At 41.9% G+C, this 27331-nt stretch overlaps 1 protein-coding gene across 4 annotated transcripts in view; it reads left to right on the forward strand.

Moving 5' to 3' along the window:
* LOC118409666 (zinc finger protein 608-like) overlaps window positions 1-26415 on the forward strand; it is a 38451-nt gene extending 12036 nt beyond the window's left edge. For 3 of the 4 annotated variants that reach the window (XM_035810847.1, XM_035810846.1, XM_035810848.1), the window contains exons 3-8: window positions 125-344; window positions 11619-11706; window positions 19946-22716; window positions 23100-24362; window positions 24668-24731; window positions 25042-26415. In XM_035810847.1, the coding sequence (XP_035666740.1) occupies window positions 125-344; window positions 11619-11706; window positions 19946-22716; window positions 23100-24362; window positions 24668-24731; window positions 25042-25048 (4413 nt within the window). In that variant the 3' untranslated portion in view covers window positions 25049-26415. The remainder of the gene's footprint in view (window positions 1-124; window positions 345-11618; window positions 11707-19945; window positions 22717-23099; window positions 24363-24667; window positions 24732-25041) is intronic. The other variant, XM_035810849.1, reaches the window with a different exon arrangement.
* The last annotated feature ends 916 nt before the right edge of the window (window positions 26416-27331 follow it).

Consider the following 27331-nt stretch of genomic DNA (forward strand, 5'->3'; position numbering starts at 1 on the left):
TACCTATGTGGTTACTTGCCAGCTTTATGGGCGAAGACTACAGATTTGTGACAGAAAAATTCAAGGTTTTAGACAAGCAGCTGTACTTTGTTTGTAACATGCTGGTTCTGACATGTATTTCCAGTCTGGCTCCTCCAGCCACAGTGCTAAGGCATCAGGGCCCCAGGTAATGCCCCCACCATCACTGCTCTCGGTACATGCACCAAGCCCAGCGCCGTCCGTACGCCACATCGGAGTCAACACGTCCGAAGTCGGGGTGGTTACGGAACCTGAGTGTCTGGGTCCATGTGAGCCGGGAACCAGTGTGAACCTAGAGGGGATCGTGTGGCACGAGACAGAAGGAGGTAATATGTGTTCTGCACATTTTAACTATTTATTTCATGCGATATTGGTATTTCATAGATTGATCCCACCTTGAATGGAGAAACATGTGAAACACATTTATTTGTTTTGGTGAAGTTTTGTTATCAACTGTCAACAGTGAGCAAGACAAAGCATAGGAGAGACAAAATATTTCTTTCCCGGTATATTTGTTACCCTTGATCCAGTTCTTCAAGGTGAATTTTGTGAACTGCAAATATTTTCCCTGATAACGGGAAATTATTTGGACATATTGATCTAAGTTACTAAGTTTTCATGCACTTTATCAAATAGTTGATATGTCTGTCCTGCTGTGTTCTCTCCTCTGTGGAGTTGATCAATGTAATTGGAAAGAAGAGCAGGTAAGAATTATTCCAGCCTGTGTGATAAAATGGTTAATGGATGAGAGCACACCAGTTAGGAGTCCAGTAGCATTACTGCAGAAAGCACTCTGTTCCTGGGCCCCCATACTGCCCCGTGTGTATCAAACATAGTCCTTGTCAGAAAAGATGTATGTGATAGCTTTGAAAGGGTTGCCAGCATGATGGTGTACTTCTTTTGGGAAGGAACCAAGCTTCATGGGATTGTTTTTTGTGGCATTTTTATCCCAGACGGAAATGCAGGCTGGCCTTCTTCCTGCCAGGGGTTGGCTTGCCTGCTGCCTACCCAGCATACCAGGCTTTGATTATACTGGGGGCAACTTAATTTTCTGCTGCAGAATTGATTGATTGGATTTGGAGTTGGTCCCAAGCATTGGGCTGGGAGTCGTCAGGCACAAAAGGCTTTTTCTGATGGAACATAGTCCCAGAATTGTAGCAGGCCATCCATCAGTACAGGATCTGTAGATCTGGTTATCCATCTTCCCTTCCCTCGTAGGCATTGCCTGATTTTTTTGAGTGGGTTCAGCAGAAGGTAAAGATCATTAGTTACCAAACAGTGTACCATATGGAGCCTATGGCCCGTTGAAAAAAAATCCATCCGATATTTCATCTGACACTGAGAAGAAATATGTACCTACCTTAACCATGGAAAGTTTTGATCAAGATTTATTTGCCCATATAGTGGATCATAATCCAGTTTCAAATTGCTATGACTTACAACATTTGCACAGCCTACATTTTAATCTAATATCAAGAAAGATATCCATGTACATATTACTTACTGTATTATATGTGTTTTTTCACTTAGGACACGTACCTTTCATGTTATGCTCTTGATTAACTCCATTATTCACACACTTTTGTCTACTGTCTGGCAACCTTGTATAATACATAAATACATTGTATTACTGCAGACATCTGGTAGTGGTATTTAAGTTTTCTTCAAACTGCTTTTATTTCCGGAAACTAAACTGAACTGAACCGTGTGAGAGATACAAAATATTATGCTCTGATATAAAAGGTAAAACACAAGCTAAACCATAGGTAAGCAATAAGGTAGCCCTTAAGCCATGTTTCTGGTCTCTGGTAGTGCAATGGCAATGCTATGATGGATTTTGCGGATTAAAGAACTTATTTATTATATATTAAATTATAATTCATAAAGAAGAGAAAATGTCTTGCTTTTTATATGATGGGCTTAGATCTATTTGTTAACTTAAGAAGCCCATTATCTATTTAGACTTCAGATGGCATCAGCATTATGAATTATCCATCATAGATTTGATTATTAACCTGACATGGTATATTCACAACATTTCTGTGTAAGTCAGTGTTGTTATCAAAATAAGGGACTGTACGATATTTACCAGGGGGGGAGGGCTGGTGCGTTAGGGGGGGAGGCCATGTTAATTTTTTTTGAGATAGGGGGAGGGCCATGTTAATTTTTTGGAAAGAATTGTTTATACTATTTTTTGTTTTGATATCTTGACATGGCCCTAAAACTGATAAAATAAGCCTTCTGAATAGCCTAAAATGCAAGAGCTTCCAGGGGGCTTCGCCCCCCTAGGTCCCCCAAAGTGGCGCTGCCCTGGACCAGCGTTCCCGCCAGGCATACGTCATTCCGTCTCCGGACTTATTTTTTTCTGGAAAGACGCACTCGGCTCGGCTGAGTTTCCCCAAATATTTAAGTTACAAAAGCGGTGCGCGGTAAATATGTGAAGAATCCAAAACTATACACTTTATTTTTTATTTACAACATTTCTTTTGTTTCAAAAGGACAAAATTTGCGGCAGAAAAGGGGCCGCAATATTGTTGTCAAGCGTCGATCGAGTCGGCTGTGCACTCGCATTGTCGTCTGTCCCCAGACGGACTGTCGATCGCAGCGCCCAGCACGTTGGGACGTCTTTTCTGGCTACTGCTTCAAGGCTACACCGGCACTGATCACTGCCAAAGACGCAGCAGATCACCGTCCTTCGTATAATGTATAACGTTCTTGGTCTCTATGTAAAAAGAAATTCCGATGACCAGTGAGCCAAAGATTTCACGACGAAAACGGGGTTACCTGAGGTCGCACGAAACAAACGCACGCTCGTGGAAAATGACGGCGCGGCCTTGTAAAACCCGACCGATTCGATAAATTTTAGTAAAATCATCGGGCAAAATAGAAAAAAAAACACAAGGTGTGATGGCGCCGCTATTTTATCCTCTGGAAAAACTACTAGCATTTGATGCAGGAGGGCGCAACATCGATCGCACGAGGTAGGCATTCTTTATTCAATGTCGGAAAAAAAATTGGCAGGATTTTTCCATGGGCTGACGAACTCACTGGCTAGAGCCCTGTTTGGAAGCATCAAAAACCCAAAATTTTCATATAGACATGACTGGACAAATAATAACCGGGCCAGATCACGGACTGCTGATTCCCCGAGGCCGAGCTTATAGTTATAACATATTTTGGGGGGAGGGCGGACGTCGATTACTGAAAAACGGGAGTAAAAAAGGCAACTGGCATCCAATCTCAAGGGCATAATTTTCCTCTCAAATTGCAGGAAATTCTGTTTGAAAGGGTTTGAAAATCCAAAAAACCCCTGCCCCGACGCTGTGAAAAAATCCTGGCGAGAACACTGGCGCCCTTGTGCCCTTACGTCTATATTAAGATTATTTTATCGGTTGTTTTTCTACCCGTTTGATTATGCCTGTCGGGGGGGAGGGCCATGTTGATTTTTTTTAGGTGGAGGGGGAGGGTCACGTTAGATTTTTTTGAGATGGGGGGGAGGGCCATCAAAAAATTTTTTGATCCGACTTCCAATGCACCAGCCCTCCCCCCGATAAATATCGTACGGTCCCTAAGTACTTGTAGTTGTACTGTATATAGTTGGATTTTTTAAAGGATATTAAACGATGTCAGGCAGTATATATCCAAAGATAAGTTTGGCAAATATGTATCTCCAATGTAGCAAAAAAAAAAAAACAATGTGCGACTCATATTATGGAAAGCATATTATGCACTGACAATGGTCTGAATAGTAAAGCATGCACATCGGCCGTTCTATGCAATTCCACTCCCTGCAACCTTCCCAGCATTCATACATCCTTCGCCAGCCATTTTGTGATTGGGTAATGTAATCAGACTTCTCGGTAATTTGTCTGTGTATCACTGAATGGTTTTAGGTACCTGTGGAGGCTAGCGACAAATTTGACTCAGTTGCAATTACCACGGACTGAACGTTGGCAATATTTTTGCATGCCAATGTTTTCTTCTGCGGTGAAACAATTTTTTTCTGTCACCAATTTCAATTTTTTCTAAAGTGCTTACACTGTGCTCCAACTTGGGACTATGTAATGTATAGGGCAAATTTCAGTATTTCCGGACTTGCGCAGATGACCCAGTTTTAGTGCCCTCAGAATGCTTAGGTAGGCTTGGCAAAAGTGGCTGTAAAATTGTTTTTCTTGGGATATGTTTGGATTTTGGAGGTGCATATTATAGGTAAGGGTTGTAGCTTCTATATCATGTTGAAAAAACAGATTTTTAGTGATATTTGTGGCTGCAGTAGGCCTTAGAAGTTAGGTGTTTTGGTGTTGTTTACATGCAGTGAAAGGGGGTGAAAAGGTCTCCCACCGATGTTTTGACGGCATATAATATAATTCCGCCGTAAATTTTTTCCTTTTTTTGTCGTTAAATTACTCTTCAGAGGTCGGACAACCATGCCAATGTGAGTTTTTCATGTTCTAAAAGTCAGATAGGTGATTTTTGACAGCCTCTTTCTCCCATGATTCCCATTGTTAAGAATATGTATATGAAATACCGAAATGCAGCCTGCATGCGTTAGTCAGGGTATTCAAGTTCAATATTGGCAGGTGTCAAGACACTTCAAGTGATGCGGGAAGGGTTGTCAAGCATCGTCACAAGTTTAAAAGACTTCACGGAGACCCTACCCCTAGGATTGGTCCCCAGGGAGCACAGGTGTCAGGAGGCCTGTGGTAAGGTTTGTGGCTTTGATTAGACTTCATATCGCTTGGCAAAAAGTGACACAAACAGAGGAAAATGGTAAAATCTGCTCACCCTGTCACAAGGAGACTACTCTCCATCAATTTAGACACCAAAATTTGTATCTAAATGCTGTTGAACCACACTTTGGAGCAGATACTGGGAGTGCACAGAATGGGGGGGGGGGTGTAGGTGTGCCCTTGGGGGCTTATATGTCCTCGGGGGCTAATGTGTTCCCCCCAATTGGTTATGTGGGCAATAGAAAGGATTTACCTTACTCAACTAAATGAAATTTATTAAGAAATTCTGCCATTTTAGTGTTTTGGGGGCTGATTTCGTACTTTCTGTACCTTTTATTGACAATGCAATATGTACTATCATAAAATGCTTCAAAGTCTAACCTGAGCGCTTTTCAATACAACTTTTAGTTGTGTAAATGGTTAGAGACTACTCTCCTTATGCTAGAAAGATCAATTTTTAACTTTTTCTTCAGTTTGTGTCACTTTTTGGTGAATGCTATGGCGCCTATCAAATGCATCAGACCACTGCCAAAGCCTTGAGGAAAGTCCTCTGACACCTGCCATGAGATCTACTCCCCTGGGACCATTCTTGGTCAGAAAGCTTTGAAAGTTGGGATATTGTTTGACAACTCTTACCCGCATCATGCGAAATGATTGAAATTTGTCAATTCTCAAGTTCAGGGGGGTGACAGGGCAAATTTCAGTATTTCCGGACTTGCGCAGATGACCCAGTTTTAGTGCCCTCAGAATGCTTAGGTAGGCTTGGCAAAAGTGGCTGTAAAATTGTTTTTCTTGGGATATGTTTGGATTTTGGAGGTGCATATTATAGGTAAGGGTTGTAGCTTCTATATCATGTTGAAAAAACAGATTTTTAGTGATATTTGTGGCTGCAGTAGGCCTTAGAAGTTAGGTGTTTTGGTGTTGTTTACATGCAGTGAAAGGGGGTGAAAAGGTCTCCCACCGATGTTTTGACGGCATATAATATAATTCCGCCGTAAATTTTTTCCTTTTTTTGTCGTTAAATTACTCTTCAGAGGTCGGACAACCATGCCAATGTGAGTTTTTCATGTTCTAAAAGTCAGATAGGTGATTTTTGACAGCCTCTTTCTCCCATGATTCCCATTGTTAAGAATATGTATATGAAATACCGAAATGCAGCCTGCATGCGTTAGTCAGGGTATTCAAGTTCAATATTGGCAGGTGTCAAGACACTTCAAGTGATGCGGGAAGGGTTGTCAAGCATCGTCACAAGTTTAAAAGACTTCACGGAGACCCTACCCCTAGGATTGGTCCCCAGGGAGCACAGGTGTCAGGAGGCCTGTGGTAAGGTTTGTGGCTTTGATTAGACTTCATATCGCTTGGCAAAAAGTGACACAAACAGAGGAAAATGGTAAAATCTGCTCACCCTGTCACAAGGAGACTACTCTCCATCAATTTAGACACCAAAATTTGTATCTAAATGCTGTTGAACCACACTTTGGAGCAGATACTGGGAGTGCACAGAATGGGGGGGGGGGTGTAGGTGTGCCCTTGGGGGCTTATATGTCCTCGGGGGCTAATGTGTTCCCCCCAATTGGTTATGTGGGCAATAGAAAGGATTTACCTTACTCAACTAAATGAAATTTATTAAGAAATTCTGCCATTTTAGTGTTTTGGGGGCTGATTTCGTACTTTCTGTACCTTTTATTGACAATGCAATATGTACTATCATAAAATGCTTCAAAGTCTAACCTGAGCGCTTTTCAATACAACTTTTAGTTGTGTAAATGGTTAGAGACTACTCTCCTTATGCTAGAAAGATCAATTTTTAACTTTTTCTTCAGTTTGTGTCACTTTTTGGTGAATGCTATGGCGCCTATCAAATGCATCAGACCACTGCCAAAGCCTTGAGGAAAGTCCTCTGACACCTGCCATGAGATCTACTCCCCTGGGACCATTCTTGGTCAGAAAGCTTTGAAAGTTGGGATATTGTTTGACAACTCTTACCCGCATCATGCGAAATGATTGAAATTTGTCAATTCTCAAGTTCAGGGGGGTGACAGGGCAAATTTCAGTATTTCCGGACTTGCGCAGATGACCCAGTTTTAGTGCCCTCAGAATGCTTAGGTAGGCTTGGCAAAAGTGGCTGTAAAATTGTTTTTCTTGGGATATGTTTGGATTTTGGAGGTGCATATTATAGGTAAGGGTTGTAGCTTCTATATCATGTTGAAAAAACAGATTTTTAGTGATATTTGTGGCTGCAGTAGGCCTTAGAAGTTAGGTGTTTTGGTGTTGTTTACATGCAGTGAAAGGGGGTGAAAAGGTCTCCCACCGATGTTTTGACGGCATATAATATAATTCCGCCGTAAATTTTTTCCTTTTTTTGTCGTTAAATTACTCTTCAGAGGTCGGACAACCATGCCAATGTGAGTTTTTCATGTTCTAAAAGTCAGATAGGTGATTTTTGACAGCCTCTTTCTCCCATGATTCCCATTGTTAAGAATATGTATATGAAATACCGAAATGCAGCCTATATGTACTCAACATGTTTTGCCTGTGTACTTCTAGAATTTTGGTGTATTGCCAAGAGCTTTAGTAAAATTACAGGGAGCTGGCAGAAACTGTTAATGGTTTTTATTCTCTAATGGCATAGCATACATCCCTGGGGAATATGTCCTTGATAAGTGGTAATTGTGAGTTGCCAAATGTGCTGCTAATGTTACTGCGAGCATAACCAGGATGCAGAAGTCAGTTTATCCTATTCAATCCGCATGAACATTCATCATCATGTAAAAATCATAAGAGAAATAATCTAGCATTCTGTATTGTAGTTTTTTTCTTACCCGGTGTATTGAAAAGTAAAGCTGCCAGTGGCTGATAACAATTGAGATGTTTGTTACTTAATTATGCTTGTAAAGGGTAACATTACAAAGTAAAACATTAGCTAATTAGGGCATTGTTTGCATAATTCACGAGGAAATGCTACAATGTTTGTATTAGTGTTGAATAATGATATTACCATGACATATGTTGGCTGTAGGGATTACAAATTGTATTTTAGGATACATTTGCACACTAAATTTGAAAATGCCCAAATTTCTCAACAAAATATATATCTAAAAAGGTAACATGTTATTGCAGTCATAACCATCAATATACATCTATATATGATATGTAGGAATGAACATGGAACTTGTTAGCAACCTGCCCTTTTAATTGATTTTAAGATGCTGCAAGTCTATGCCTATTACCCCAAGAAAAATTGCACAATTACATGAAGATATCTACGAACAGAAACTACACTGTACCATAAAGTGTTTTTTTAACCAATAAGAGGACACATATTATTTAATAGCTCACCAATGTCTCTTTCACTGAATCTGCCTTGTTTGTAAAATTATTCTGGGCTGATAGATAGCTTTTGCAGGGTGGAAAGATGTATTTTTATCCTAGGAAATGTCAGCCCAATAGAGATCACTAAGTGATAAAATGACTGTAGCATGCTAGGTTGGACTGGAATCATATTTTATGGATGAACACAAATCAATGGTTGCAATTTTTACCTGACCTGTAACATGGCTTGACTCTCTCCTAACAAAATGTGGCTGGGATTTTCTAGGCAATGGCTTCAATTCATACAATCATTGACCCATTTTTGATTTGAGAAGGCTTAGGGTTGTATCTGCTATATCCAACCATGTGTTGCCAACCATGTGTCTTCTGCCCTTTGCAACAGTATTCAGTTCAATTTCATTGGCCAACGCAAAAAATAATTCTTTATCATGAGAGCGCATACAATTTAGTTTACCTACATCTAAATCTTGCTTTTTTGGGGGGAGTGGACTGTAATATGTTGGTGAGCAAAGACCAGATTTAAGTGCTAGAACCAACGGTCTCACACAATGTGCTGTTGAGTGGTTTTCAGTCACCAAATTGACATTTCCAGTATCTCTTCTACAATTATTGTAGGCGATGGACCCTGTTGGACAGAACGATATCCCATTACAAAAGGAAAGGCAGGGAGTAAAATGGCTGTTCCCATAGATGGTGTGCTTAGGACTCGTTATATTGCCAATTGCCATGCACACACTGTCAGAGAGGAATGTTTGTTTTCTGTATTCTCATCACGCAATGACCACATGCAACGCTTTCCCCTTCAGTTTGTCAAATGCTCCTAGTTTGTTTTGCATCGCATCATTCTGTGTTACTCAGTGTTTGGCTGAGAATAATTCTGACCTTGGTTGTCTTTGTTTGGAACATATGTCAAATTTAGAAAGTTTCTTATTATTTAGTCCTAGCTGAAGTTAAGCCATGAAACCTTCACTGCAGTAAGCTTTCTTTTTGTGACCAGCTGTGTGTTTAGAGGTCACTCTTAATTGATACCAAGGTCAAGCACTAGAAGTAAGGGACTGTGCATTTTCCATTCTGTGCAAATTACCAGATCACTTGATGATGCAATGCTGTGGACTTTGTGGTGATGGTTGCATGTCATAGCCAGTGAAAAATAATTATTGATTACATCAGATGTTAATGGGTTGTGGTTCATTAATTTCTAACACATTTCAAATAAAATTTTTCAAATAACACGTCAAAATCAAACTTGAAACATAGTTTAACTTTTTAGTTGCGTATTTCCATCGTACAAAGGACCTGGTTCAAGAAATGTAACCTACACACGACCTGGTCAGGTAACAGTCACAGGTGTGTTTGCCTAAAAAACAGTTCAGAGAACAAAACCTTCAACAGAGCCGCCCTGTATTGTTCTCTGGGTGCTGTCATTGTCACAAGATGTATGGTCAATTGGAAAACATTTAAAGGGGCCCAGTTACTGTTGTCAATGTGATAGCAGGATCATTTATTGATAGAGGCCAACACAGCTCATCCATCCAGTCATGTTGTTAAATTATGTATAAACAAGTACGTCAAAGTTTTATTGGTTCAGTTCTGACCGGATGAAACCATTGTGGTCACAGTTGTGCATTGTATTCTGGTCAGGTTCCTTCCTGAGTATTTGACCCTTAACATTGTTCACATTTCTTTCACACTAGCTATACTCAGTTTTCTGACTTCATTTTTTTTATCCCCTGTATGGTCTGTGTTTGTAGCTCAAGTCAAGACCCTTAGCATATAAGCTCTGAATAGTTTGGAGAGATAAAAGAGTCCTCACATACTTAGACAAAGGTATAAACAAGCCATCAAGCAGTGGAAGAATGTTGACAAGGTGTTTTTTCACCTGAGGTTTAAGCTGTGCCCACTAACTGGTGTTTATTTTTGCTGTACTGTGATGGGGTTTGGTATGTCTGAGTCATTGTTTGTGGCTGTTGTTCCTGTAAGGTGGGGTGGCCGCCATGAACTGTCATTGAACCTGTGCCCCCCTCCCCAGTCTGTATCAAAGTCAGACTATAATCACATACAGAAGTAGCTAGCGTGACTGTGCTATAGTGCTATAGTATAGCTACCAAACCAAGATCACAATTATGAACACAATAGTTTTCTTTGAACGTTTTTTTTTTCAACTTCCCTCATGTAATTAAGAAATGCCAGAAAGAGCCTGAGAGACCAAAATTGATCACCCTTCACTTGTTACCATGTTTCCTCAACTGTGACTAAATTGACTTTTCTCAGGCAACTTAAATACTCAATGATCAAGATTAAGTAAAGGTCCCTCAACTCCTTAAGGACCTTTCTTGAACACTCCGAGTGTTATTGTTGACTGTCCTTCATAGTTGGAGCTGACCAGGGGCACATGGCTGGGTTGAGGGGCCCTTGACTGCTTGTATATTTGGTCTGGTGAGTCCAGAGGCAGCTGATGAGGCTTATCTTGCTCAGGAATTCTCTTCCACATGTTGAGCATATGGGATGAGGTACAAAACTCCAGGCACTGTGTGGAACTAATGTCACTTGTTACCATGTAAACACTGCCTTTTGCCTTCCTTTGTGACATTTGCATGTGCCACGTTTGTGTCCACAATGGTGGTGTATACTAGGTTTTGAAAGCATGGTGTGTATAGGCAGCAGTATGGTGGGGTGACTAGATACCAAGGAGCTATGTGGGCATGACTGAAGCAGTTGCCCATCTAATACCAGTAATATGTGCATAGATTAGATGTGTTATTTTGAGGTGGTTGCACAGGGTTCACCTATAATCACTGGTGTCATAGAGAGTTGGCATTGGTTCAAGTTTGTTGGTGGGAACCAGAAGTGTTGTGATGACTCCACATTACACTGCATAGCGATTAGTTGCCACTCATAGGTTGGATCCTATCCACCCCAGGTTATCAGGCCAGTGAAGAATTTGGGTGGGCCACTGTTTGGTGGGCAAAACAATGAGAAGATGAGATGACACTCTCATGAAAGCTCATCTGTGTAGTTTGCAGGTGTGTATAGAGATCTAGGTATCCAATGACAGCGTTTTGATGAGCAACGGTTTTCATTTAGCAGGTTTCCCAGTATCTGAGGGACAAGACAGGTTTTATTTGATGTGTCCATGATAGCTATTTTGGTGAACCCTATCAAGCCTACATAGCATTCATGCATTGCAGAACATGATATTATGACATGATGGTATAGTATTACGATGCATCAATGTTGGGCTATAATGAAACTTTGAAAGCCACTTTTTGTTGGTACTTCTAGCTGTAGTTGGTAACACGAAATATGCAGTGCATTAGTGTGTCTGTATCCAATCATTATCTACTGAAGAGATGGCCGTGCTTGTTCAACCAATCTTTTAGCCAATAATTTGCAGTGTGAATTATAATGTAGTAGTCCATTACCATGGATATACTGTACATGTATAATGTAGACAGACATTGTTGTAGTTACCTATTGTTCACAGTTGTGCACATGTGTCACACCACTGAGGTAAACCATTGTTTCTTTCCGTCACAGGTGTTCTGGTGGTGAACGTTACCTGGCGGAACAAGACGTATGTGGGAACCCTGCTGGACTGCACCAGGCATGACTGGGCTCCACCCAGGTGAGAAGATCTTACAATCAGCTGGTATTATGGGAGATCACTCCAGTCAAAGGAGGGTGTGTTAGATTGAGAACGTAACAATCAGCTCCACAACAGTGGCACAAAATCTGCAAAAAAGTGCAGGAATAATTGTGTGTTAACATATCATACTGTATTACAATTTGAAAGACACAAGAAGACTTGTAATGTAACTGATAGTCCGTAGACTCCATTCTAATCCTCCATTTGAGTCAATCACTGCACCTTCCCTACCTGATACCCATCAAATAACAGACATTTGTTTCTGAAAACATTTAAAACGACGAATGTGTTCTTTCTTCCCAACAAAAACAGGGAAATGAGTACTTTTGTGGTCCTAATAAGAAGGTCAGTTGATGGTGGGGCCAGCAAGGGCCATTAACAAATATGCAGCAGCTGTTCAAAATATAGCTACTTGGGGTATACCAAGCTTACTTATCTTGATAATCTTGATCCTTAAGGTATCAACCTGCCCCTTCCCACCTGAAATGATTACAATACCATGGTAAGGACAAAAGCAGGCTCACAAAAGACACAAGCAACAGTAGTTCCAAAAGGAGCTGCTAGGAGACACAAAGTATAGTTGTTTCTTCCTTGTGAACTAAGAAAATATGTATGTATCATACATTCATATGTTCTTGAGTCTAAGTACTTTGAGGTTTGATTAACAGGCACAAATAAATAACCAACTACACCAATTGGCAAAGGCAGGAAGTCAGCATGCCTGGATATGTAGTTATGTGACCTACCTAGTAGTATTCAGTTGGTAGGCATCAAGCTACTAATTACCACTTAATTTGGGTGTCCAGAGATTTTCCAAATTCTGTCATTTTTGGATACTATGATTCATTTTCTTAGCCTCAATCTGTCATATTTTTTTCTTAGCACTCCCTCTTCAGAATAGAAGGAGGAAGCTTCAATGCTTAGAGGGTGTATACAAAAGGGATCACAACATTCCTCCTGGCTTGTGAATACAAAGTCCAGGCCTTCAGAATATGCCCTCTGACCCCTTTATGCAAATCGCTTGGCAGTAGAACATATGCCTGTGTTGTTATTACAGTAAACCAAGGGTCAGAGACAATGGAGTCTGGACATGATTGTCCATTCATACCTGGAACATTTAGAGTTCAACTACAACTTGAACTCTAGATTGGGTTACATTGAATTTTATGGATGACATTAACACTGCTCACAAATTGTGTCAAATATTGATTGTTTTAGTGAGATAATTTTCTACCTTTTCGGTTGTCAAATTTTATAGTTCATACAAAAAAGGTTGTAGGGTTTTGAGTATTTGTGGAAATAAGAATGATGATACACAGAGATACATGAAGCATACAGAAATTCAAGCATTATGGGTGTCGATTGAAATTAGAAAAAATGTTTTGTTCATGATACCTTAGTGTTGTGAAATGGTGGCAGAATGAATTGTGTGATACATACATCATTAGGAAAAAGAGGATCATGAGGTTAATTTTTAGTTACTAAAAAGAACAAAAATCATTTTAAGTAAATGAGGATTGCTCAGCTTCGGTGGCCCACCCTGTCTGGCACCACAACCAAGCTCATCACACAAAAGCAGTTCTGCTAACAAATAGGTTTTGCCTGGGGACATGGTGTAATTGAAGCAGCTAATATTAACATTTACAGCAGGTGCTTATCAGTGTGACTCAATCCCAAGCCTTCCAGGCGTACCCTGTGGCAGCCGCTGCTGCTCAACAAAGAAATTTGTCTGTAATGAACGCTTGCACAGTGTTCAAACCAGTATGCTCACACTGTAATGGCCACTCACGTCACACAAATGCTAGGCTTACACTGCAAATCTGCTAAAGCTGATGTCACATGCTAAGTGATACAGATTTCAATGATCAGGTAACGTAATTAGTATGAAACCTAGTGGGAAATTACTTAGGCAAGTGTAATTTCCAACACCATATTTCTACAATGCCTAATCCCTGTGGAGAGTGCATATCTAGTGCAGGGGAACACAGCACAAATGCAGATTTAATATTTAATAACATTTCTTGCCCCGAGTGATAACAATGATATGAAAGAAATGAGTGCTTAATCAAACGTTAATTACCAAATGAAAGAGTAATGTTTATGTTTAAGGTGCATTTGATAATTTTTTTTGTGTAGGTGGGTGGGGGCACTCATGCCTCTGGTCATGTTATCACATCACCAGCTAGTACATAACTTATCAGAAAAAAACTCCTGAAAATATTCTTTGCAGATAGTAAATCCCTCTAAAGCTTCATAGTTGATCAAAGGATATGTAAGAGTATCATGATTGTCTGTTGTTCGAATAACTACTCCCATATATTTTGCCGAGGGGGGGCTATACACAATACAGTTGATACACACACATGGCATCATCACTAATGCTACAACAGACCAACCGTATGTTAGGCAAGGCGAACCACACAAATAACAATCTTCACTGTTGAGACTACTTTACTTCAGGAGTGTTTTTAGTTTCCACGCACTTTGCTTTACTGCCACTTAACCCAATATGGCGAACCATGCCCACAAAGCTCTGGTATTTGGGACGCTGCCAGTAATGTGGAAGTGCCATAAGCAACTGTGTACAAAGGCTTGGTGTGGTCTGCCGAAAGTTTGTGCTGGGAGCAAAGACAGACTTTCCAATGAAGATTTAGAAGTCTATGAGAATAGTAAACCCACCAAGCAATGATCGAGGTGTCCAGACAAGACAAAAGAGAAGTTCAATACAGATATGGGTGGTGGGTTAATTCAGGTGACCCATGAAGCAGCTGCTTTAGGAGACTGCTCTGGGTCAGCTCCAGTCATCTTTCACAGGTCTCCAATTTACTTCATCCTAAAAATAACATTTGAATGAAAATATATGTGACAACAAAGGAAAATGGTAGTTTATAGAGCATGCTAGGTTGGCACTTAGGATATTTGTGCCTGAATTGAAATTGATCCATTTAGTACTGTAAGTACATGTATTTTCCTTCTGAATTTCAATGCATTTCTTTCATAAACTTCTTTTTAAAGAGTAAGGCTTAGAATTGTAACAATGCATCAAAGTACAGTCTCTTGGCACATAATCCAACAACAATAGAAACGGACACTGTAACAAAATCTGTAACAAATCTCAACCAGTTGTACAGAAAAAAATCTCCCAAGGCCATCCCTCACAGTTGATGTGCAAATGGTGGGAATGAATTATTAAGAACAGACCGTATTGTGTTGTGTGACATTTACTGTCTAGGGTGGATTAAAGGTTCACCTGGAGGGGGTGCAAACAGCAGCTGTATCCTGCCTGAACCAGAGGACCTGACCTGGGGTCATGCAGAATGAATGTCAGGGAGTGTTGTTGCTTGATCTCTTTTGAATCATGGTTTAGTTATCACAGAAAGATAGGACCATCAAAAAGATTTGACGTTGACTAAACAGCGCAGAGCACTCAGCTGGATTTGCGGCATTTGAACCATTTGGAGCATTCCGGTTTGAAGCCCTCGGGCTAGACAGCCCACTGTACTTAGTGGCAGATTTTCCTCGCGTATGTGTCAAACAAAGGCAACCACTACATGAACAAGCAGGCATCTTCAGAGCCTTGTTGATTTTATCAGTCAGGGAGGTGGAAGTGCCACAGTTAGCCTCTACTACAGCTTGATGTCTCAGCCATCCGTCTACATCTGCCATACAGGGAGACTGACTAACTTACTTTCACTGAAAGAAAAACATGAAGCAACTGGAACTGTTGTGAATACAGTACTTATGGGTTCCAGATAGCTTGTAAGATGGAGTGGTACCATTTTGTAAGTAAGGGTTATCAAGAATGCTTAGAGGAGAATCTTGGCCAAATTCTAATCTAAGTACTTAAAAATGCACACTATTCCAGGTGACTTTTGTTAAGTACAGTTGTTTGGACGGAAGGTAGACTTTGATGACTGAGCCCTCCGGCACTTCAGGCCGATAACTGCCCCACTATCCCCCTATAATCACCGTGTCTCATCCACAGGCTGCAAATTACGTACAATGATGAAATTAGTGGGTATGCGTGGGCTATTATTGTAGTTCCTACATCATACAGCCTTAGTCTAACTCTAACCTACAATGTAGGCAAACATTTCTGCTAGTTGAAACCATGCTAGCTGCTTATGTTGTTATGTAGCTAATGTCATGTAAATCTGAGTAATGATGACTTTTATTTCTCATCTATGAGACGTTAATTCTTCATTTACATTTTATTTGCTCAAGTATACAAATGTATTTCCTGACTGTGATAACAAGGACTCAAAAAAGTACATTGTTTTCCCGAGTAAAAGATAGATAAATGCTAAGTGTGGGATGTGAACTGTACAACTGACTGCACAGCAGATAAGATTGCTCAGACTGTTTGGGGATGTCGTTTAGAAAGTAATCTACTAGCTTGCAGCTAGTAGAAAGCTGTCCCTGACCAGTTTACACAGCTGCCTGGCACCAGAAAGCCTCTGCAGAGCTCCAGTAGGGGAAGTCACCATGGAGCAGACCCCTGTCCATAGTAACTGGGTCACATTTATTTGGCTTCCTTTGTAAACATTGTACAGTCTGGGTGGGTGAAGGATCAGTGCAACTCACAGCCCCTTCCCCTGTGACAAATGAAAAGGAAGTTTTTCCCCCCATGAGAAAGATAACAAAGGAAACTGTGATATGCTTTTTGATAATTGAGACATGATGACTGGACATTGATTACATACATGTGTATGATTGTCCCCACATCACTGTCCACCATCATTGTTCTATCGCAGGTGTGGGAATGTGCACAACAGAACAAATATAATTGCTGCTTGTTTGGTGCGAGAAACCTTCTATAAATGTGTTAGCAGCAGTCATCTGACGCACAACAATGTTGAAACAAATACAAAGCTGACTGAAATATGGATTGTTATGGTAATGTAATCCTGGACCACTTGATTTAGGAATTGATGCATGTCATGCAAGTCTACATTATATTACAAATATATAAAAGATTTATATGCAGCAGTGCATGGAACCCTTCCTACAGTCCTGTAGCATTGATGTGGTACCAAGAGAGGCAGACAGGCATGTTGTCAAATCTCACGCACAGTCACAGTCACAACCAAGCACAAGCAGGATGTCATTGTCATGGTCAGGTAAAGTTTGAGAAGCATAAGTTTTTATCTGATATCCATATGTAGGGTGTTGAACTTTGCAATAGATGGACATAGAGAAGAGACAGATTTCTACATTGCTGTTATTAAAGATTATACCCCCCTCCCTCTTATGCAGCTAATGGCCAAAACTAACCATGTTAAACTCAAAGTGAGAGGTGGATGCAAAGCAGACATTGATTTTCCAAATGGCCAGAAATGGACCAAAGCTTGGCCCATGTGCCATTACATTAGTCACAAGATATGTAACAACAGGTCCCCTGGTTACCAGATAAGAGCTTTTCTTTGGAGACATTCTCCTTTTCTCCACCATGTTCAACGCTTAAGTATCACCCTTTAATATCACACAGTAAAAACTGCCAGGCATGGAGACTGACTTTCTTGTCAGGAGTATTTGGCAGCTTTGATACATTCACCAATTCACTTGGAAGGGCTAATGTTTAAGGAGCTTCAAATGTGTTTGGGTTGGCAGAGGATTTCTCATTACCCTGTTTGTTATTCTGTTGCCAGTTGGGCTGACATAGCACATGTCCAACACCAATATTGGGCACTGAGTAAAGGGGGAAGTGAGCCTGTAAAGGCTGTATGGTTTAGTGCTGTTGCAAAATAATCTTCCATTCAAAGGGAGTATGTGCTGAAAATATTTTTTTTGCAATTCTCACTCATTCAATTGTTGCACAATTTTCTTGTTCTTGACAAAGTTCTTGACAAAAGACTATCTACCTAAATGAGGAATGTATTTTCAAAACAAAAGATACTGTTGTGATGGAAGATTCCGATTTGACTGCAAATGAAATGCAGTTAGAACAGGAAAACAGCACTGCTGTTGTGGGGTAGTGTGGTTACCATTCCTGCCATCTATCTGGGACATCCTGGAGACTTGTACTCAGTTACAGGCTTATGATCAAATATGGAATTGCTAAGATTGGCTACACTAGGGGGGGATGAAGTGCATGAGAAGAATGGATTGTTGGAATTGGTAGTGCCCCTTCAACTGATGACATATACAAGAGGGCCATATTGATTTCATCACCTGGCCCTCTTGCTTTGGGTCATAGCCTCCGCTATTGCATCAATGGTGCACAAAATGGTGGCAATTACAGGAATTTCATAATGCTCATGGGGTAAGTCCTTGGTAAGGTTATATGGCTTTATGTACAAACAGAAGGGGGTGCTTTCGGTATGTACTGAAGCTAGCTGGACTCACATCTGTGCTAAAATCGTAGTTTGATTTGTTCTTCACAGATGGAAAATCTACTGGATCAATACAATTCCCACTCAATAGCTCATTGTTCACATCAGTGAATGGCAATGCCACACACCAGGAACCTGCATGACCCCTTCACCATCCCTTAAGTTAACACAAACATGTATGCCAGTTGCAAGACACAACATGACTTGTATAACACAGTACAAAGTAAGAAATGCATTGCTGCATTGCAACAATATTAGAGATACCAGGGTATTCTGTGCTGGTTGTGATTGTTGTGAAAAGAATGGATACTTAGTTCCATAAGTTTGGACTGGTGCCACCAGCCATTGTAATTCCAAAATTTTACCTCAAGTAAAGTGATTGTCAATCAAGTAAATGCTTACGCATTCATGTTTAGAACTACTAGTAGTACTTTCTAAGTACATGTACTACTAGTTCTGTAGTTGTATGAAAAAGTACCAGTGTTGAATTGTGTTCTAAGTCATATGAATAATATTGTTATGAGAATTTCTGCAGATGTTAGGCTGCCCCCCTCTCTTGATTTATTACCATATGCAGATTACAAACAAAGTGATATGAATATGTCCCAGAGCAAATACCAAGAAGGTTAAAAGGGTGCACCAAGCCAAGACTGACCTAACTGAGATAACCTTGTTATTTCTGGCCCCTTTCGTTTGTTATACTACAGATGATTTGCCTATAGTATAAGTACACTATAAAGGACTCCGAATGAAGTAATGGCAGTGATAAAACAAACAAAAACAAACAAACATGGATGGCTTGGATTTATTTTCCAGGTGTTTCAATGTATGACTATTACTACTGACCTAGAATTGAAAAATTGCTTCAAAACACTGGGAAAAAACCTCCTTTACCCTTCTAACATGACATTGAGTCCCTGTAAAAAAAATCTAGATTTACAGTACATGGTTGTGGGGGTGCAGGCAACCTTTGACACAGTATGTTGGCCTTAGACCCCGCCAAGCAAATTACTTCAGCGTGTAATTATGCATGAAATTTCATGAACCAGGTGGCACAGGGACTGTTCTGCATGTTAATTATATATGATGCTAAACAAAAGACAGTGTCTGTTGGACGTCAATCTATGTACCCTGCAATTGGTTAATAAATTTTTATCGCTGAGACTTAAATAATATGTGACATTGTTTTATTTTAAAGATAGAAATGGTGAGTGAAAAAATTGTCTGGCACTGCAACAATTTATTTAAGTACCAATGTAGATGTAATACACACCAAGTGTGTGCTTCAGTTAATGACTAGAGCACAAAAGTGTCTTTTATTGATGCAGGTATCTAAAAGTACAGTTTACATATGTGCTGTAAAACCTGGTAACATAACGTGATGTACACATGTGCTGTAGAACCTGGTAGCAATAACGTCAGAATTGGGCTCAGAAGTAGAACATACAGGCTTCCTGCCTTGTGGCCTACAGCAGAATTCCTTTGATGTTTTCAGGAGGTTCTTCAGGTCAGGACACTGTAATGTGCCCTGTCAATTAAGGAACATCTGTGTTCGAGCCAGAAAGGGCAAGTCTTGGCAAAAGCTAAGACTTTTTGAAGATAATTTGGCAGAAAAAGTCATTAGAAATTGAATGCTGGAACTGGCAGTTATACATGTATCTGTGTATTGCCTAACTTTTTGTGTGTGAAGATGTGCTTTACTCAAAGAATGCCTAACTCGACGTTGAGTATGGGTTGCTGTGAAAATTGCTTGTACCAGTGGTAGTCCTGGAAACTGTCACATTCTTTTGTAGACTATTTCATGTTTTGCATGATGATCATTACTAAATGTGAACACTTGAACATGTGCAAGTTGTAAATGTGGCATTTGTCCTGTGTTTCTCCAGGTTCAGTGACTCGCCTACCAGTGATCTAGAAGTCAGGACCCCCAAAGGTAGAGGCAAGCGAGCAAGGTCAACAACAAACACCCCCCAGGATGACCCCACCTATCAGGGTCCACCAGATGCACGAAAGCTGCGCAGCAACGGAAAACCTGGCCGTAAAGCTGGGCACGGGCGCAGGACACCCACCGGCAGTGGCAGAGGGGAAGACTTCAACTCTGGCACTGGGGGAAAACGGAAGGGGAAGCCGCCTACCGATTTGGACTTGAACTCGAGCTCTGAGGATGTGAAACCCAGCAAGAGGATACGTACAAACTCCCGTGGCACACCCACCACTCCCCAGGGTGATGGGTCCATGCCGGCCCTGATAGAGTGTCCGCATGCAAACTGTAACAAGAAGTACAAACATATCAATGGACTGAGGTACCACCAGGCACATGCACATTTGGATGACGAGGAAACAAAAGAGGAGGAAAAGGAGGAGGACAGTGTCGATCACTGCAGTGCTGCTTCCAGCATCCCCATTAAAGAGGAGAAACTGTTGACTTCTTGTGCAGAAAAACTGCAATCAGACCTGAGCATACAAAACTTTGCCGTCTTTGGCAGTTCACAAGACAGCAACAGTAAAAAGCCTATAGACAGTTTGGAGGCGTTGGATTCCCTCCAGAGAAGAGAACACGAAAGCCTTCAGAAGAAGGATGTTGATCTCAAGAAGGTTAAGGCAGAGGCAATAAGTGAGTATGATTTCCCTGGATGTCCATCCCCGACCATACAGAAACCGGCTGTTCAAGTCAAGTGTGCAAAGAGCAAACATGACTTTTCACCTAGGAAAACACCAAAAAGTCCTGGTCGTGGTACTAATCCTGCTCATGGTGTTTTTGGAATAAAGAAGGAACCTGTCATGGTTACTCAAGCCGGTACATGGCAGCCGCCTGTGTCCGTGCCACCACACACTGCAGTCTCAAATTCGTCAGCTGCAGTCGCCACCAAAACCTCTCATGGACCGGACACTCCCGCAGATGTGACAGGTGGTGCACCTGACCCAACCCTTGGCACACCAGCTGTTGGCATGTTACACATGTCACCAGCCAGTGTCAGTCAGCAGACATCTGTTATTCAGAGCACTGGTTCTCACCTGGACAGACCGAAAAGTTTAGAGACTGGAAAGAAGTCCAGCCATGCCAGCAGTGGGTCTAAGGGGGAGAAATCATCGAAGTCGAAAACTGCTCGTCCAATTGCACCTGCTCCTCCGGTCCCACAGCTGATCGCCATTCCTGCCACGTTCTCATCTGCAAGTGTTGTTGCCCCGGCTGGAATGCAGGCTATTAGCACTATGGCACAAACCACACCTAAGAGCCCTACAACCTCAGCCTTGAAACCGATTCAGCCCAAGCCAACCATCATGGGAGAGCCAACACCTCAGAGTATCTCCATTCCTAGTTTTAAGGAGAAGAAGCATAAGCAAAAGAGGAAAATAAAGGATGGGGACAAAGTTGCAAAAGAGGAAAAGAGCAAAAAAGAATCAAGGGGACCAAAAGCAGATGAAAAGTCTGAATACAGTTCTGCAAAAGATGGCACAGCTAAACTTCTTGGGGATGGAAACTCTGGCAAACATGTTACAGAAGCACAGCTGAGTGCAGGCCATCATATGTCTAATGGGATTGACTTGCAGAGAGCTGAAGGGAAAGGTTCTCTGCTAGCAAGCCCCAAAGATCTGGATGGCCCAAACAGTAGTTTGTATTCTGATACTGGAAACGTGCTCGGCTTGAAGCCGCTACATGTCATTACGCCAGGAATCCAGTCTGCTACAGCAGACGACAAACAGTCGGCCAGCAGCCCTGCCTACTCGGACATCTCTGACGATGGAAACGAGCAGGCGGAGGGCAGGGCAGTGGAGTCCAAGCACAAAGGGAAGGCTGCAGCGTCTCTGGAACCTGTAGGATCACCGTCTGCCACACCACCGCTGGCAAGCCAGGCACTGGGAAAGCAGGAGGCCGGGTCTCAAGTTCGCTTTCAGTCCCATTACGCTTCCATACAAACTCCCTTCACTGCCACCAGCACCACGTTGACTCAGGGTAAGGAGATCAAACAGGAGCCTGAGGACACAGACAGGCCGGGGAATGACGAGAAGCACGAGTCAGACTCCAGAGGGGAACCGCAGGCCAAGAAACCGCGCACCAGCCAGACTCCATCTCAGGAATCCATGTCGTCGCCTCACCCGCAGGATTCACAGCAAAGGACCAGTCAGCAGCAACAAGCTGCTTACGCACAATATCAGCATCAACAGTACCAGTACCTCGCCTACCATGGCTACAGGATAGACCCAGCATATCATAACTACCTGATGGCAGCCGACCCGCAGTACAGGCAGCAGTATGAACAGTACTACATACAGGAGCAAACCAGGTTAAGAGCAGAGCAGGAACAAAGAATGAAGGACCCAGAAAAGGTAGACAAGCCCAGAGAATCAAACTCCCATGGCGAACATAGCAAGAAGGATGACAAAGACAGCAAAGAGCATGAGCACACGGACTCGTCCAAACCCCCACAGTTAGAGCCAATTAAGGATAGGACTAAAGAAGAGGCATCTCGGAGTGAGAAGGCTTCACCAGTTCATAAAACCATGACATACCCTTCCCAGCCACCACCCCTCAAAAGGGCTGATGATGCTGACAGCCTGAAGGCCAAACAGACTGAGAACCACCAGATCATGAAGGAAAATATTGAGCTGAAGACCCAGCTTGAATCTACAACTCCACGGCAACAGCAACAACAAGGTTAGAACAACTGACACAGTACAGTCTGTCTTTTCAGTATCAGACTCTATGCAGATAATACAGATTAGTCATTCTAAACAAATTATGATAATGCTCGAAAAATGTCTACTGCAATAGTTTCACCACAGATAATACAGATTTTAGTCATTCTAAACAAATTATGATAATGCTTGAAAAATGTCTACTGCAATAGTTTCACCACAGATATTACAGATTAGTCATTCTAAACAAATTATGATAATGCTTTAAAAATATCTACTGCAATAGATTGACAAGCTTAATTTTTTTGTAGGAGATGGGGTGCTATATTGACTGAGACTTGTATGATAAGATAATCTTCTAATGTTTATGTGAAAAACTAACCCAAAGATGAATCCTTGCAGGTGCTGCAGGCACAGGGAATAACTTTGACCCCAGGCTGTTGTATAAGCAGCAGGAGGAGATGAGACAGTACTACCTGATCCAGCAGAAACTCATGGAGGAGAGGAGAACTGAGGAAGAACACCGTAGGCATGGGCACAGCGCAGACAAGGCCCCACACGGCCACATCTCAGATAAAAGCTCACATGGACATGCCTCTGATAAGGCCCTTCATGACCAAAGCACTGACAAGGCCTCTCATAGTCACAGTTCTGAAAAGTCCTCTCACGGTCACAGTTCTGAAAAGTCCTCTCACGGTCACAGTTCAGAAAAGGCCTCTCACAGTCACAGTTCAGAAAGGGCCTCTCATGGACACAGTTCAGAAAAGGCCTCTCACAGTCACAGTTCAGAAAAGTCCTCTCACGGTCATCATAGTGATAGGGTTCCCAGACCAGACAGTAGAGAAGGAGACCCAAAACTTCAGCGTGACAGGCCTAAGAAAGACATGGAGACAGAAAGGAGAGCTTCTGATGACAAACATCGCAGTGAAAAACATCACCACAAAGAGGCTGCTGCTGGGTCAAGTTTGAGTTTGAAACCAAACAGCAGGACACAAAGCCCCGCTCCCCGGAGAGACAGCCCTGTGGCTGGTTCTTCAGCAGAAAACACCAAGGACTCCAAGGAACATTCCAGGGACTCAACAGACTCAAAAGACAGGAGCAGACCTCCCAGTCAAGAAAGAGCAAAGGACAGAGGTTCCCCTATGGACAGATCCTCTCCTAGACATGTACCTTATCAGTACATGCAACAGTACAGTCCTTACATGCACCCATATGCTGCTATGCACCTGGACCCGGCCTACAGAGGAATGTACCCCATAGGCTATGCAGGTGCTCCGTATGTCCATCCACAGTTCCGGTACCAAGGAGACCCGGCAGGTTCACCACAACAAGTCCTCGGCTCGTCATACAAAGGTCAGTCTAGTAGTCCACACGATCGTCCTTCTGCCATTTCACCAGCTTCAAGTAAAGGCAAATCTGAGCATAATGGGGGGCCCTTCCCTCCCCCCGCCAAACCGGCTCATGACACGACAGGGCAGAGTGGGAAGCCAGCCACGTCGACGTCCTCCAGACCCAAGTCTGCTCAGGGCAAGCCGGCGGCAGAAGCAGCGGAGAAGACGAGTGGAGAGGCGGTGCCCCAGCTGCATCACGTGCACACCCACCACCACACACATGTCGGGGTGGGGTTTCCTGCAGTAGGGCAGTACGATCCATACAATGTCGGGGGTAAGTCCTCAGAGTCCCACCAGTCTTAGCTGCCCTGTCAGACAACTTCCAGTGGGCACAGCACCTAAATGTTGCTTGTTGTGAGAAATACATGTATGTGTTGATTGTTATGATGAAAGTACTTTGCACTGACAAATCTATTTTTTCCTACCAAATCCATCATCAGAGTGACATAAAAATGCCCACTGCCCTACATGGAGCTGGAAGTATAAAGGCACAGGCCTTGATATGTACTTAATGCTTATTTCATTATCTTGTGTATTGCAGACACCCACTTAATGTCTTCTTTTTGTTGTTATATACAGTGCTGGGACAGTCAGGACCAGGGGTCGGGCTTCCGTCTGCAATGAGCCCTTATCAACCCAGAAGGTTTGTATAGTCAACATTCCTGACAGCAGTTCTCCAATATCCTCAATTGGTTCACACGGGCTTCACTGGGTCCTGATTAGTACATGTTTTCTGTACTTCTCTTTACTATGTGTAAAGAATTTTCAGTGACTGTTGGTAAAGAAAATTAAAAAAAAAAAATTCTAAACATTAACATTCATTCACCTAAAGCAGAGAACTAAGAAGGAGCACCATAGACATTAACTTTGTTTTTGTTGTTGTACTTCTGCTCTTCCATTTATATAGAATATGAATACTAAACAGGATATCTTGTTTCTTTCTTTGTTGGCAGGGAGTGACAAAGCTGACTGTATAGTGGACACCAGCTCTAGAGAGCGACAGTGGAACTTGGAATAGGGGAGGTGGAATGACTGGACCCGGGCAATGGATTTCCTTTCACAAACTGTTCTATTGGATATCTAATGGATGTGGACCAGATGAGCTTACAGACTGGACACAGCCTTCACCACTAGGAGTGGACCAGGCTAGAGTAATCCCTGCACAGCTGAAGACTTACATGCAGTATCACAATCAAGGACAAACACAAGAAAAAGGATTGTGGACCAGAATTAGAAATCCTACCTATCAATGTTTTGGGATCCTTTGTATTCAGTGAATGTACAATTTAGAGGTAGGCTGTTGTCACAAGGCAATCAAACATCATAAAATGAAAACATTTCCATTTTAGTACAGCAACGTTACCAACCTATCCTGAAATGTTATGCTAACACTTGAGGATGATGAAAACAATGTGGTGATGATCTTAATTTCTACGCTGCACTTGTGCAACGACCGGTGCTGCAATGTCAAGGTTTGCTGTGAGCTGTTATTTATGGCACATGGTAGGGTTGAAGAAAAGTAGGTTGCCTAAAGCTGGTTTTAGATTCAGGGCAAGATTAGACAAACCACAGAGGCCATCCACTATACAGGGCAGCTGCTGCATATAAAGCTGCCTTTAGAGAATGTTCTGTAATCTGTATTCAGGGAGATGCACTAGTGTAAAAAAGTAAATGTTACGCTTATCCTATTAATGTGGTTCCTCTTTTGTGTACTACAAAACATTGCCTTTGGTCATATGTGTATTTGACGACGAATAAGAACTGTTAGAAAGGGAAAAGCATCAAAAGTGTGTTATTACCTTGCCAAGGGACTAGTGCGCTGTGACAATGATTGTATTAATGGAACAAAGAGGATAGAAATAGTTCTGAATTATCCATGGCTGTGCTGAGCTCTCAAACTACTTACTCTTTTTGCCTTGTCTTGTGAGGGTTGTGTAAGATAGGTGTGTAATGCTTGTACATTGTGGCAATGGGACAGCTTAAAGCAAATGTACATACAAGTGCTGAGACAGACAAGTACAAATTTCGCAAAGAAAGTGTGGGTTACTTAGATTCATGCTGTCATGTACAGAGATTTTGTACAGAGAAAAAAAGCAAAGCATTGCCACGTGCAATAACCATATAGCAATAACCCTATTTTCTAAAATGCAATTTTCCGTTGTTCAACCTGTTATTGCAAGCAAATGTGTGGCTCCTTTTGCAGCTCATTATTGTTGGTTCAGTTTTTTTCTTGTCATTTAATATCTCCAGGATTACCTTAACTTTCAGGTTTGTTTCTTTGTACTATTGAGGCGAAGATGTCAATAAAGTTTGTTTTGTAGAAATCATTCTTTGTGTTGAATGTGTGGAGTGGGGTGTAAACTACAATATGTTAGTTCCCATTTTTTCAGATAAAAGGTTCCAAAATGACAAGCAAGATACATATGATGCTGATAATTTAGTATATCTGACATGGCTGCTGGCAAGATGCCAGTATCAGATAATCTGCTAGCAGATCTATTGGTGGCCAGGCCTGTATCCAAATGGCCAATCAGTACCCACCTATGATGCATTGGTTGGTCCTTTGGATACTGCCTTGCCACCAATAGATCTGCTTGGAGATGAAGGATAAGATGTATGGGCTGTCTGATGAGGCATCTGCAGGTCACCTATCCCAGGAGCAGCTGCAGCTGCAGCACTGTGCATGTGTCGGTGGGCTTTGAAAGTTCACTTTGTTAGCGTTAATAAGGTATGATGAAGCTGGTAAACATACTGTGTGCCAGGTAGCAGAACAAACTGTAACTTGTTACACCAGTAACGTTTTAACCCATTACCTTTTGTAAATGTAACACGGTAACACAACGTTAACATAGTGTTATATTCTCCTAGACATAAAGTAAGGTACCGGTCGGCAGTGTGAGTGTGAGCAGGATGAGTGCCGGAGTGATAGATAAGTAACTCCTTACTGCAGATACAAGGTGCTACACAGCCCGCCCGTCCATCCATGGAAGGGGTAGGTAGCCTGTCGCATATGCCTTTTTGAGGCCGTTGGGCAGTGTGTGTAACGTTAATGTTAAATTAAGACACAGCATTGGAAGACAGTGAAAGTATCAGTCAATTATGCCTTCTAGAGACTATCCAAGCAAGCAGGTCCTATTGTGGCATAAGATTAAGAGGGATGTGTGGTGGACAATGAATGCTCCTTGGCCGGATACTCTCCTTTTTACTAGCTTTTGATGATTTGATACTAATGTTAACATGTAT

Source organism: Branchiostoma floridae, chromosome 2 (assembly GCF_000003815.2).
Source record: "Branchiostoma floridae strain S238N-H82 chromosome 2, Bfl_VNyyK, whole genome shotgun sequence".
NCBI lineage: Eukaryota > Metazoa > Chordata > Leptocardii > Amphioxiformes > Branchiostomatidae > Branchiostoma > Branchiostoma floridae.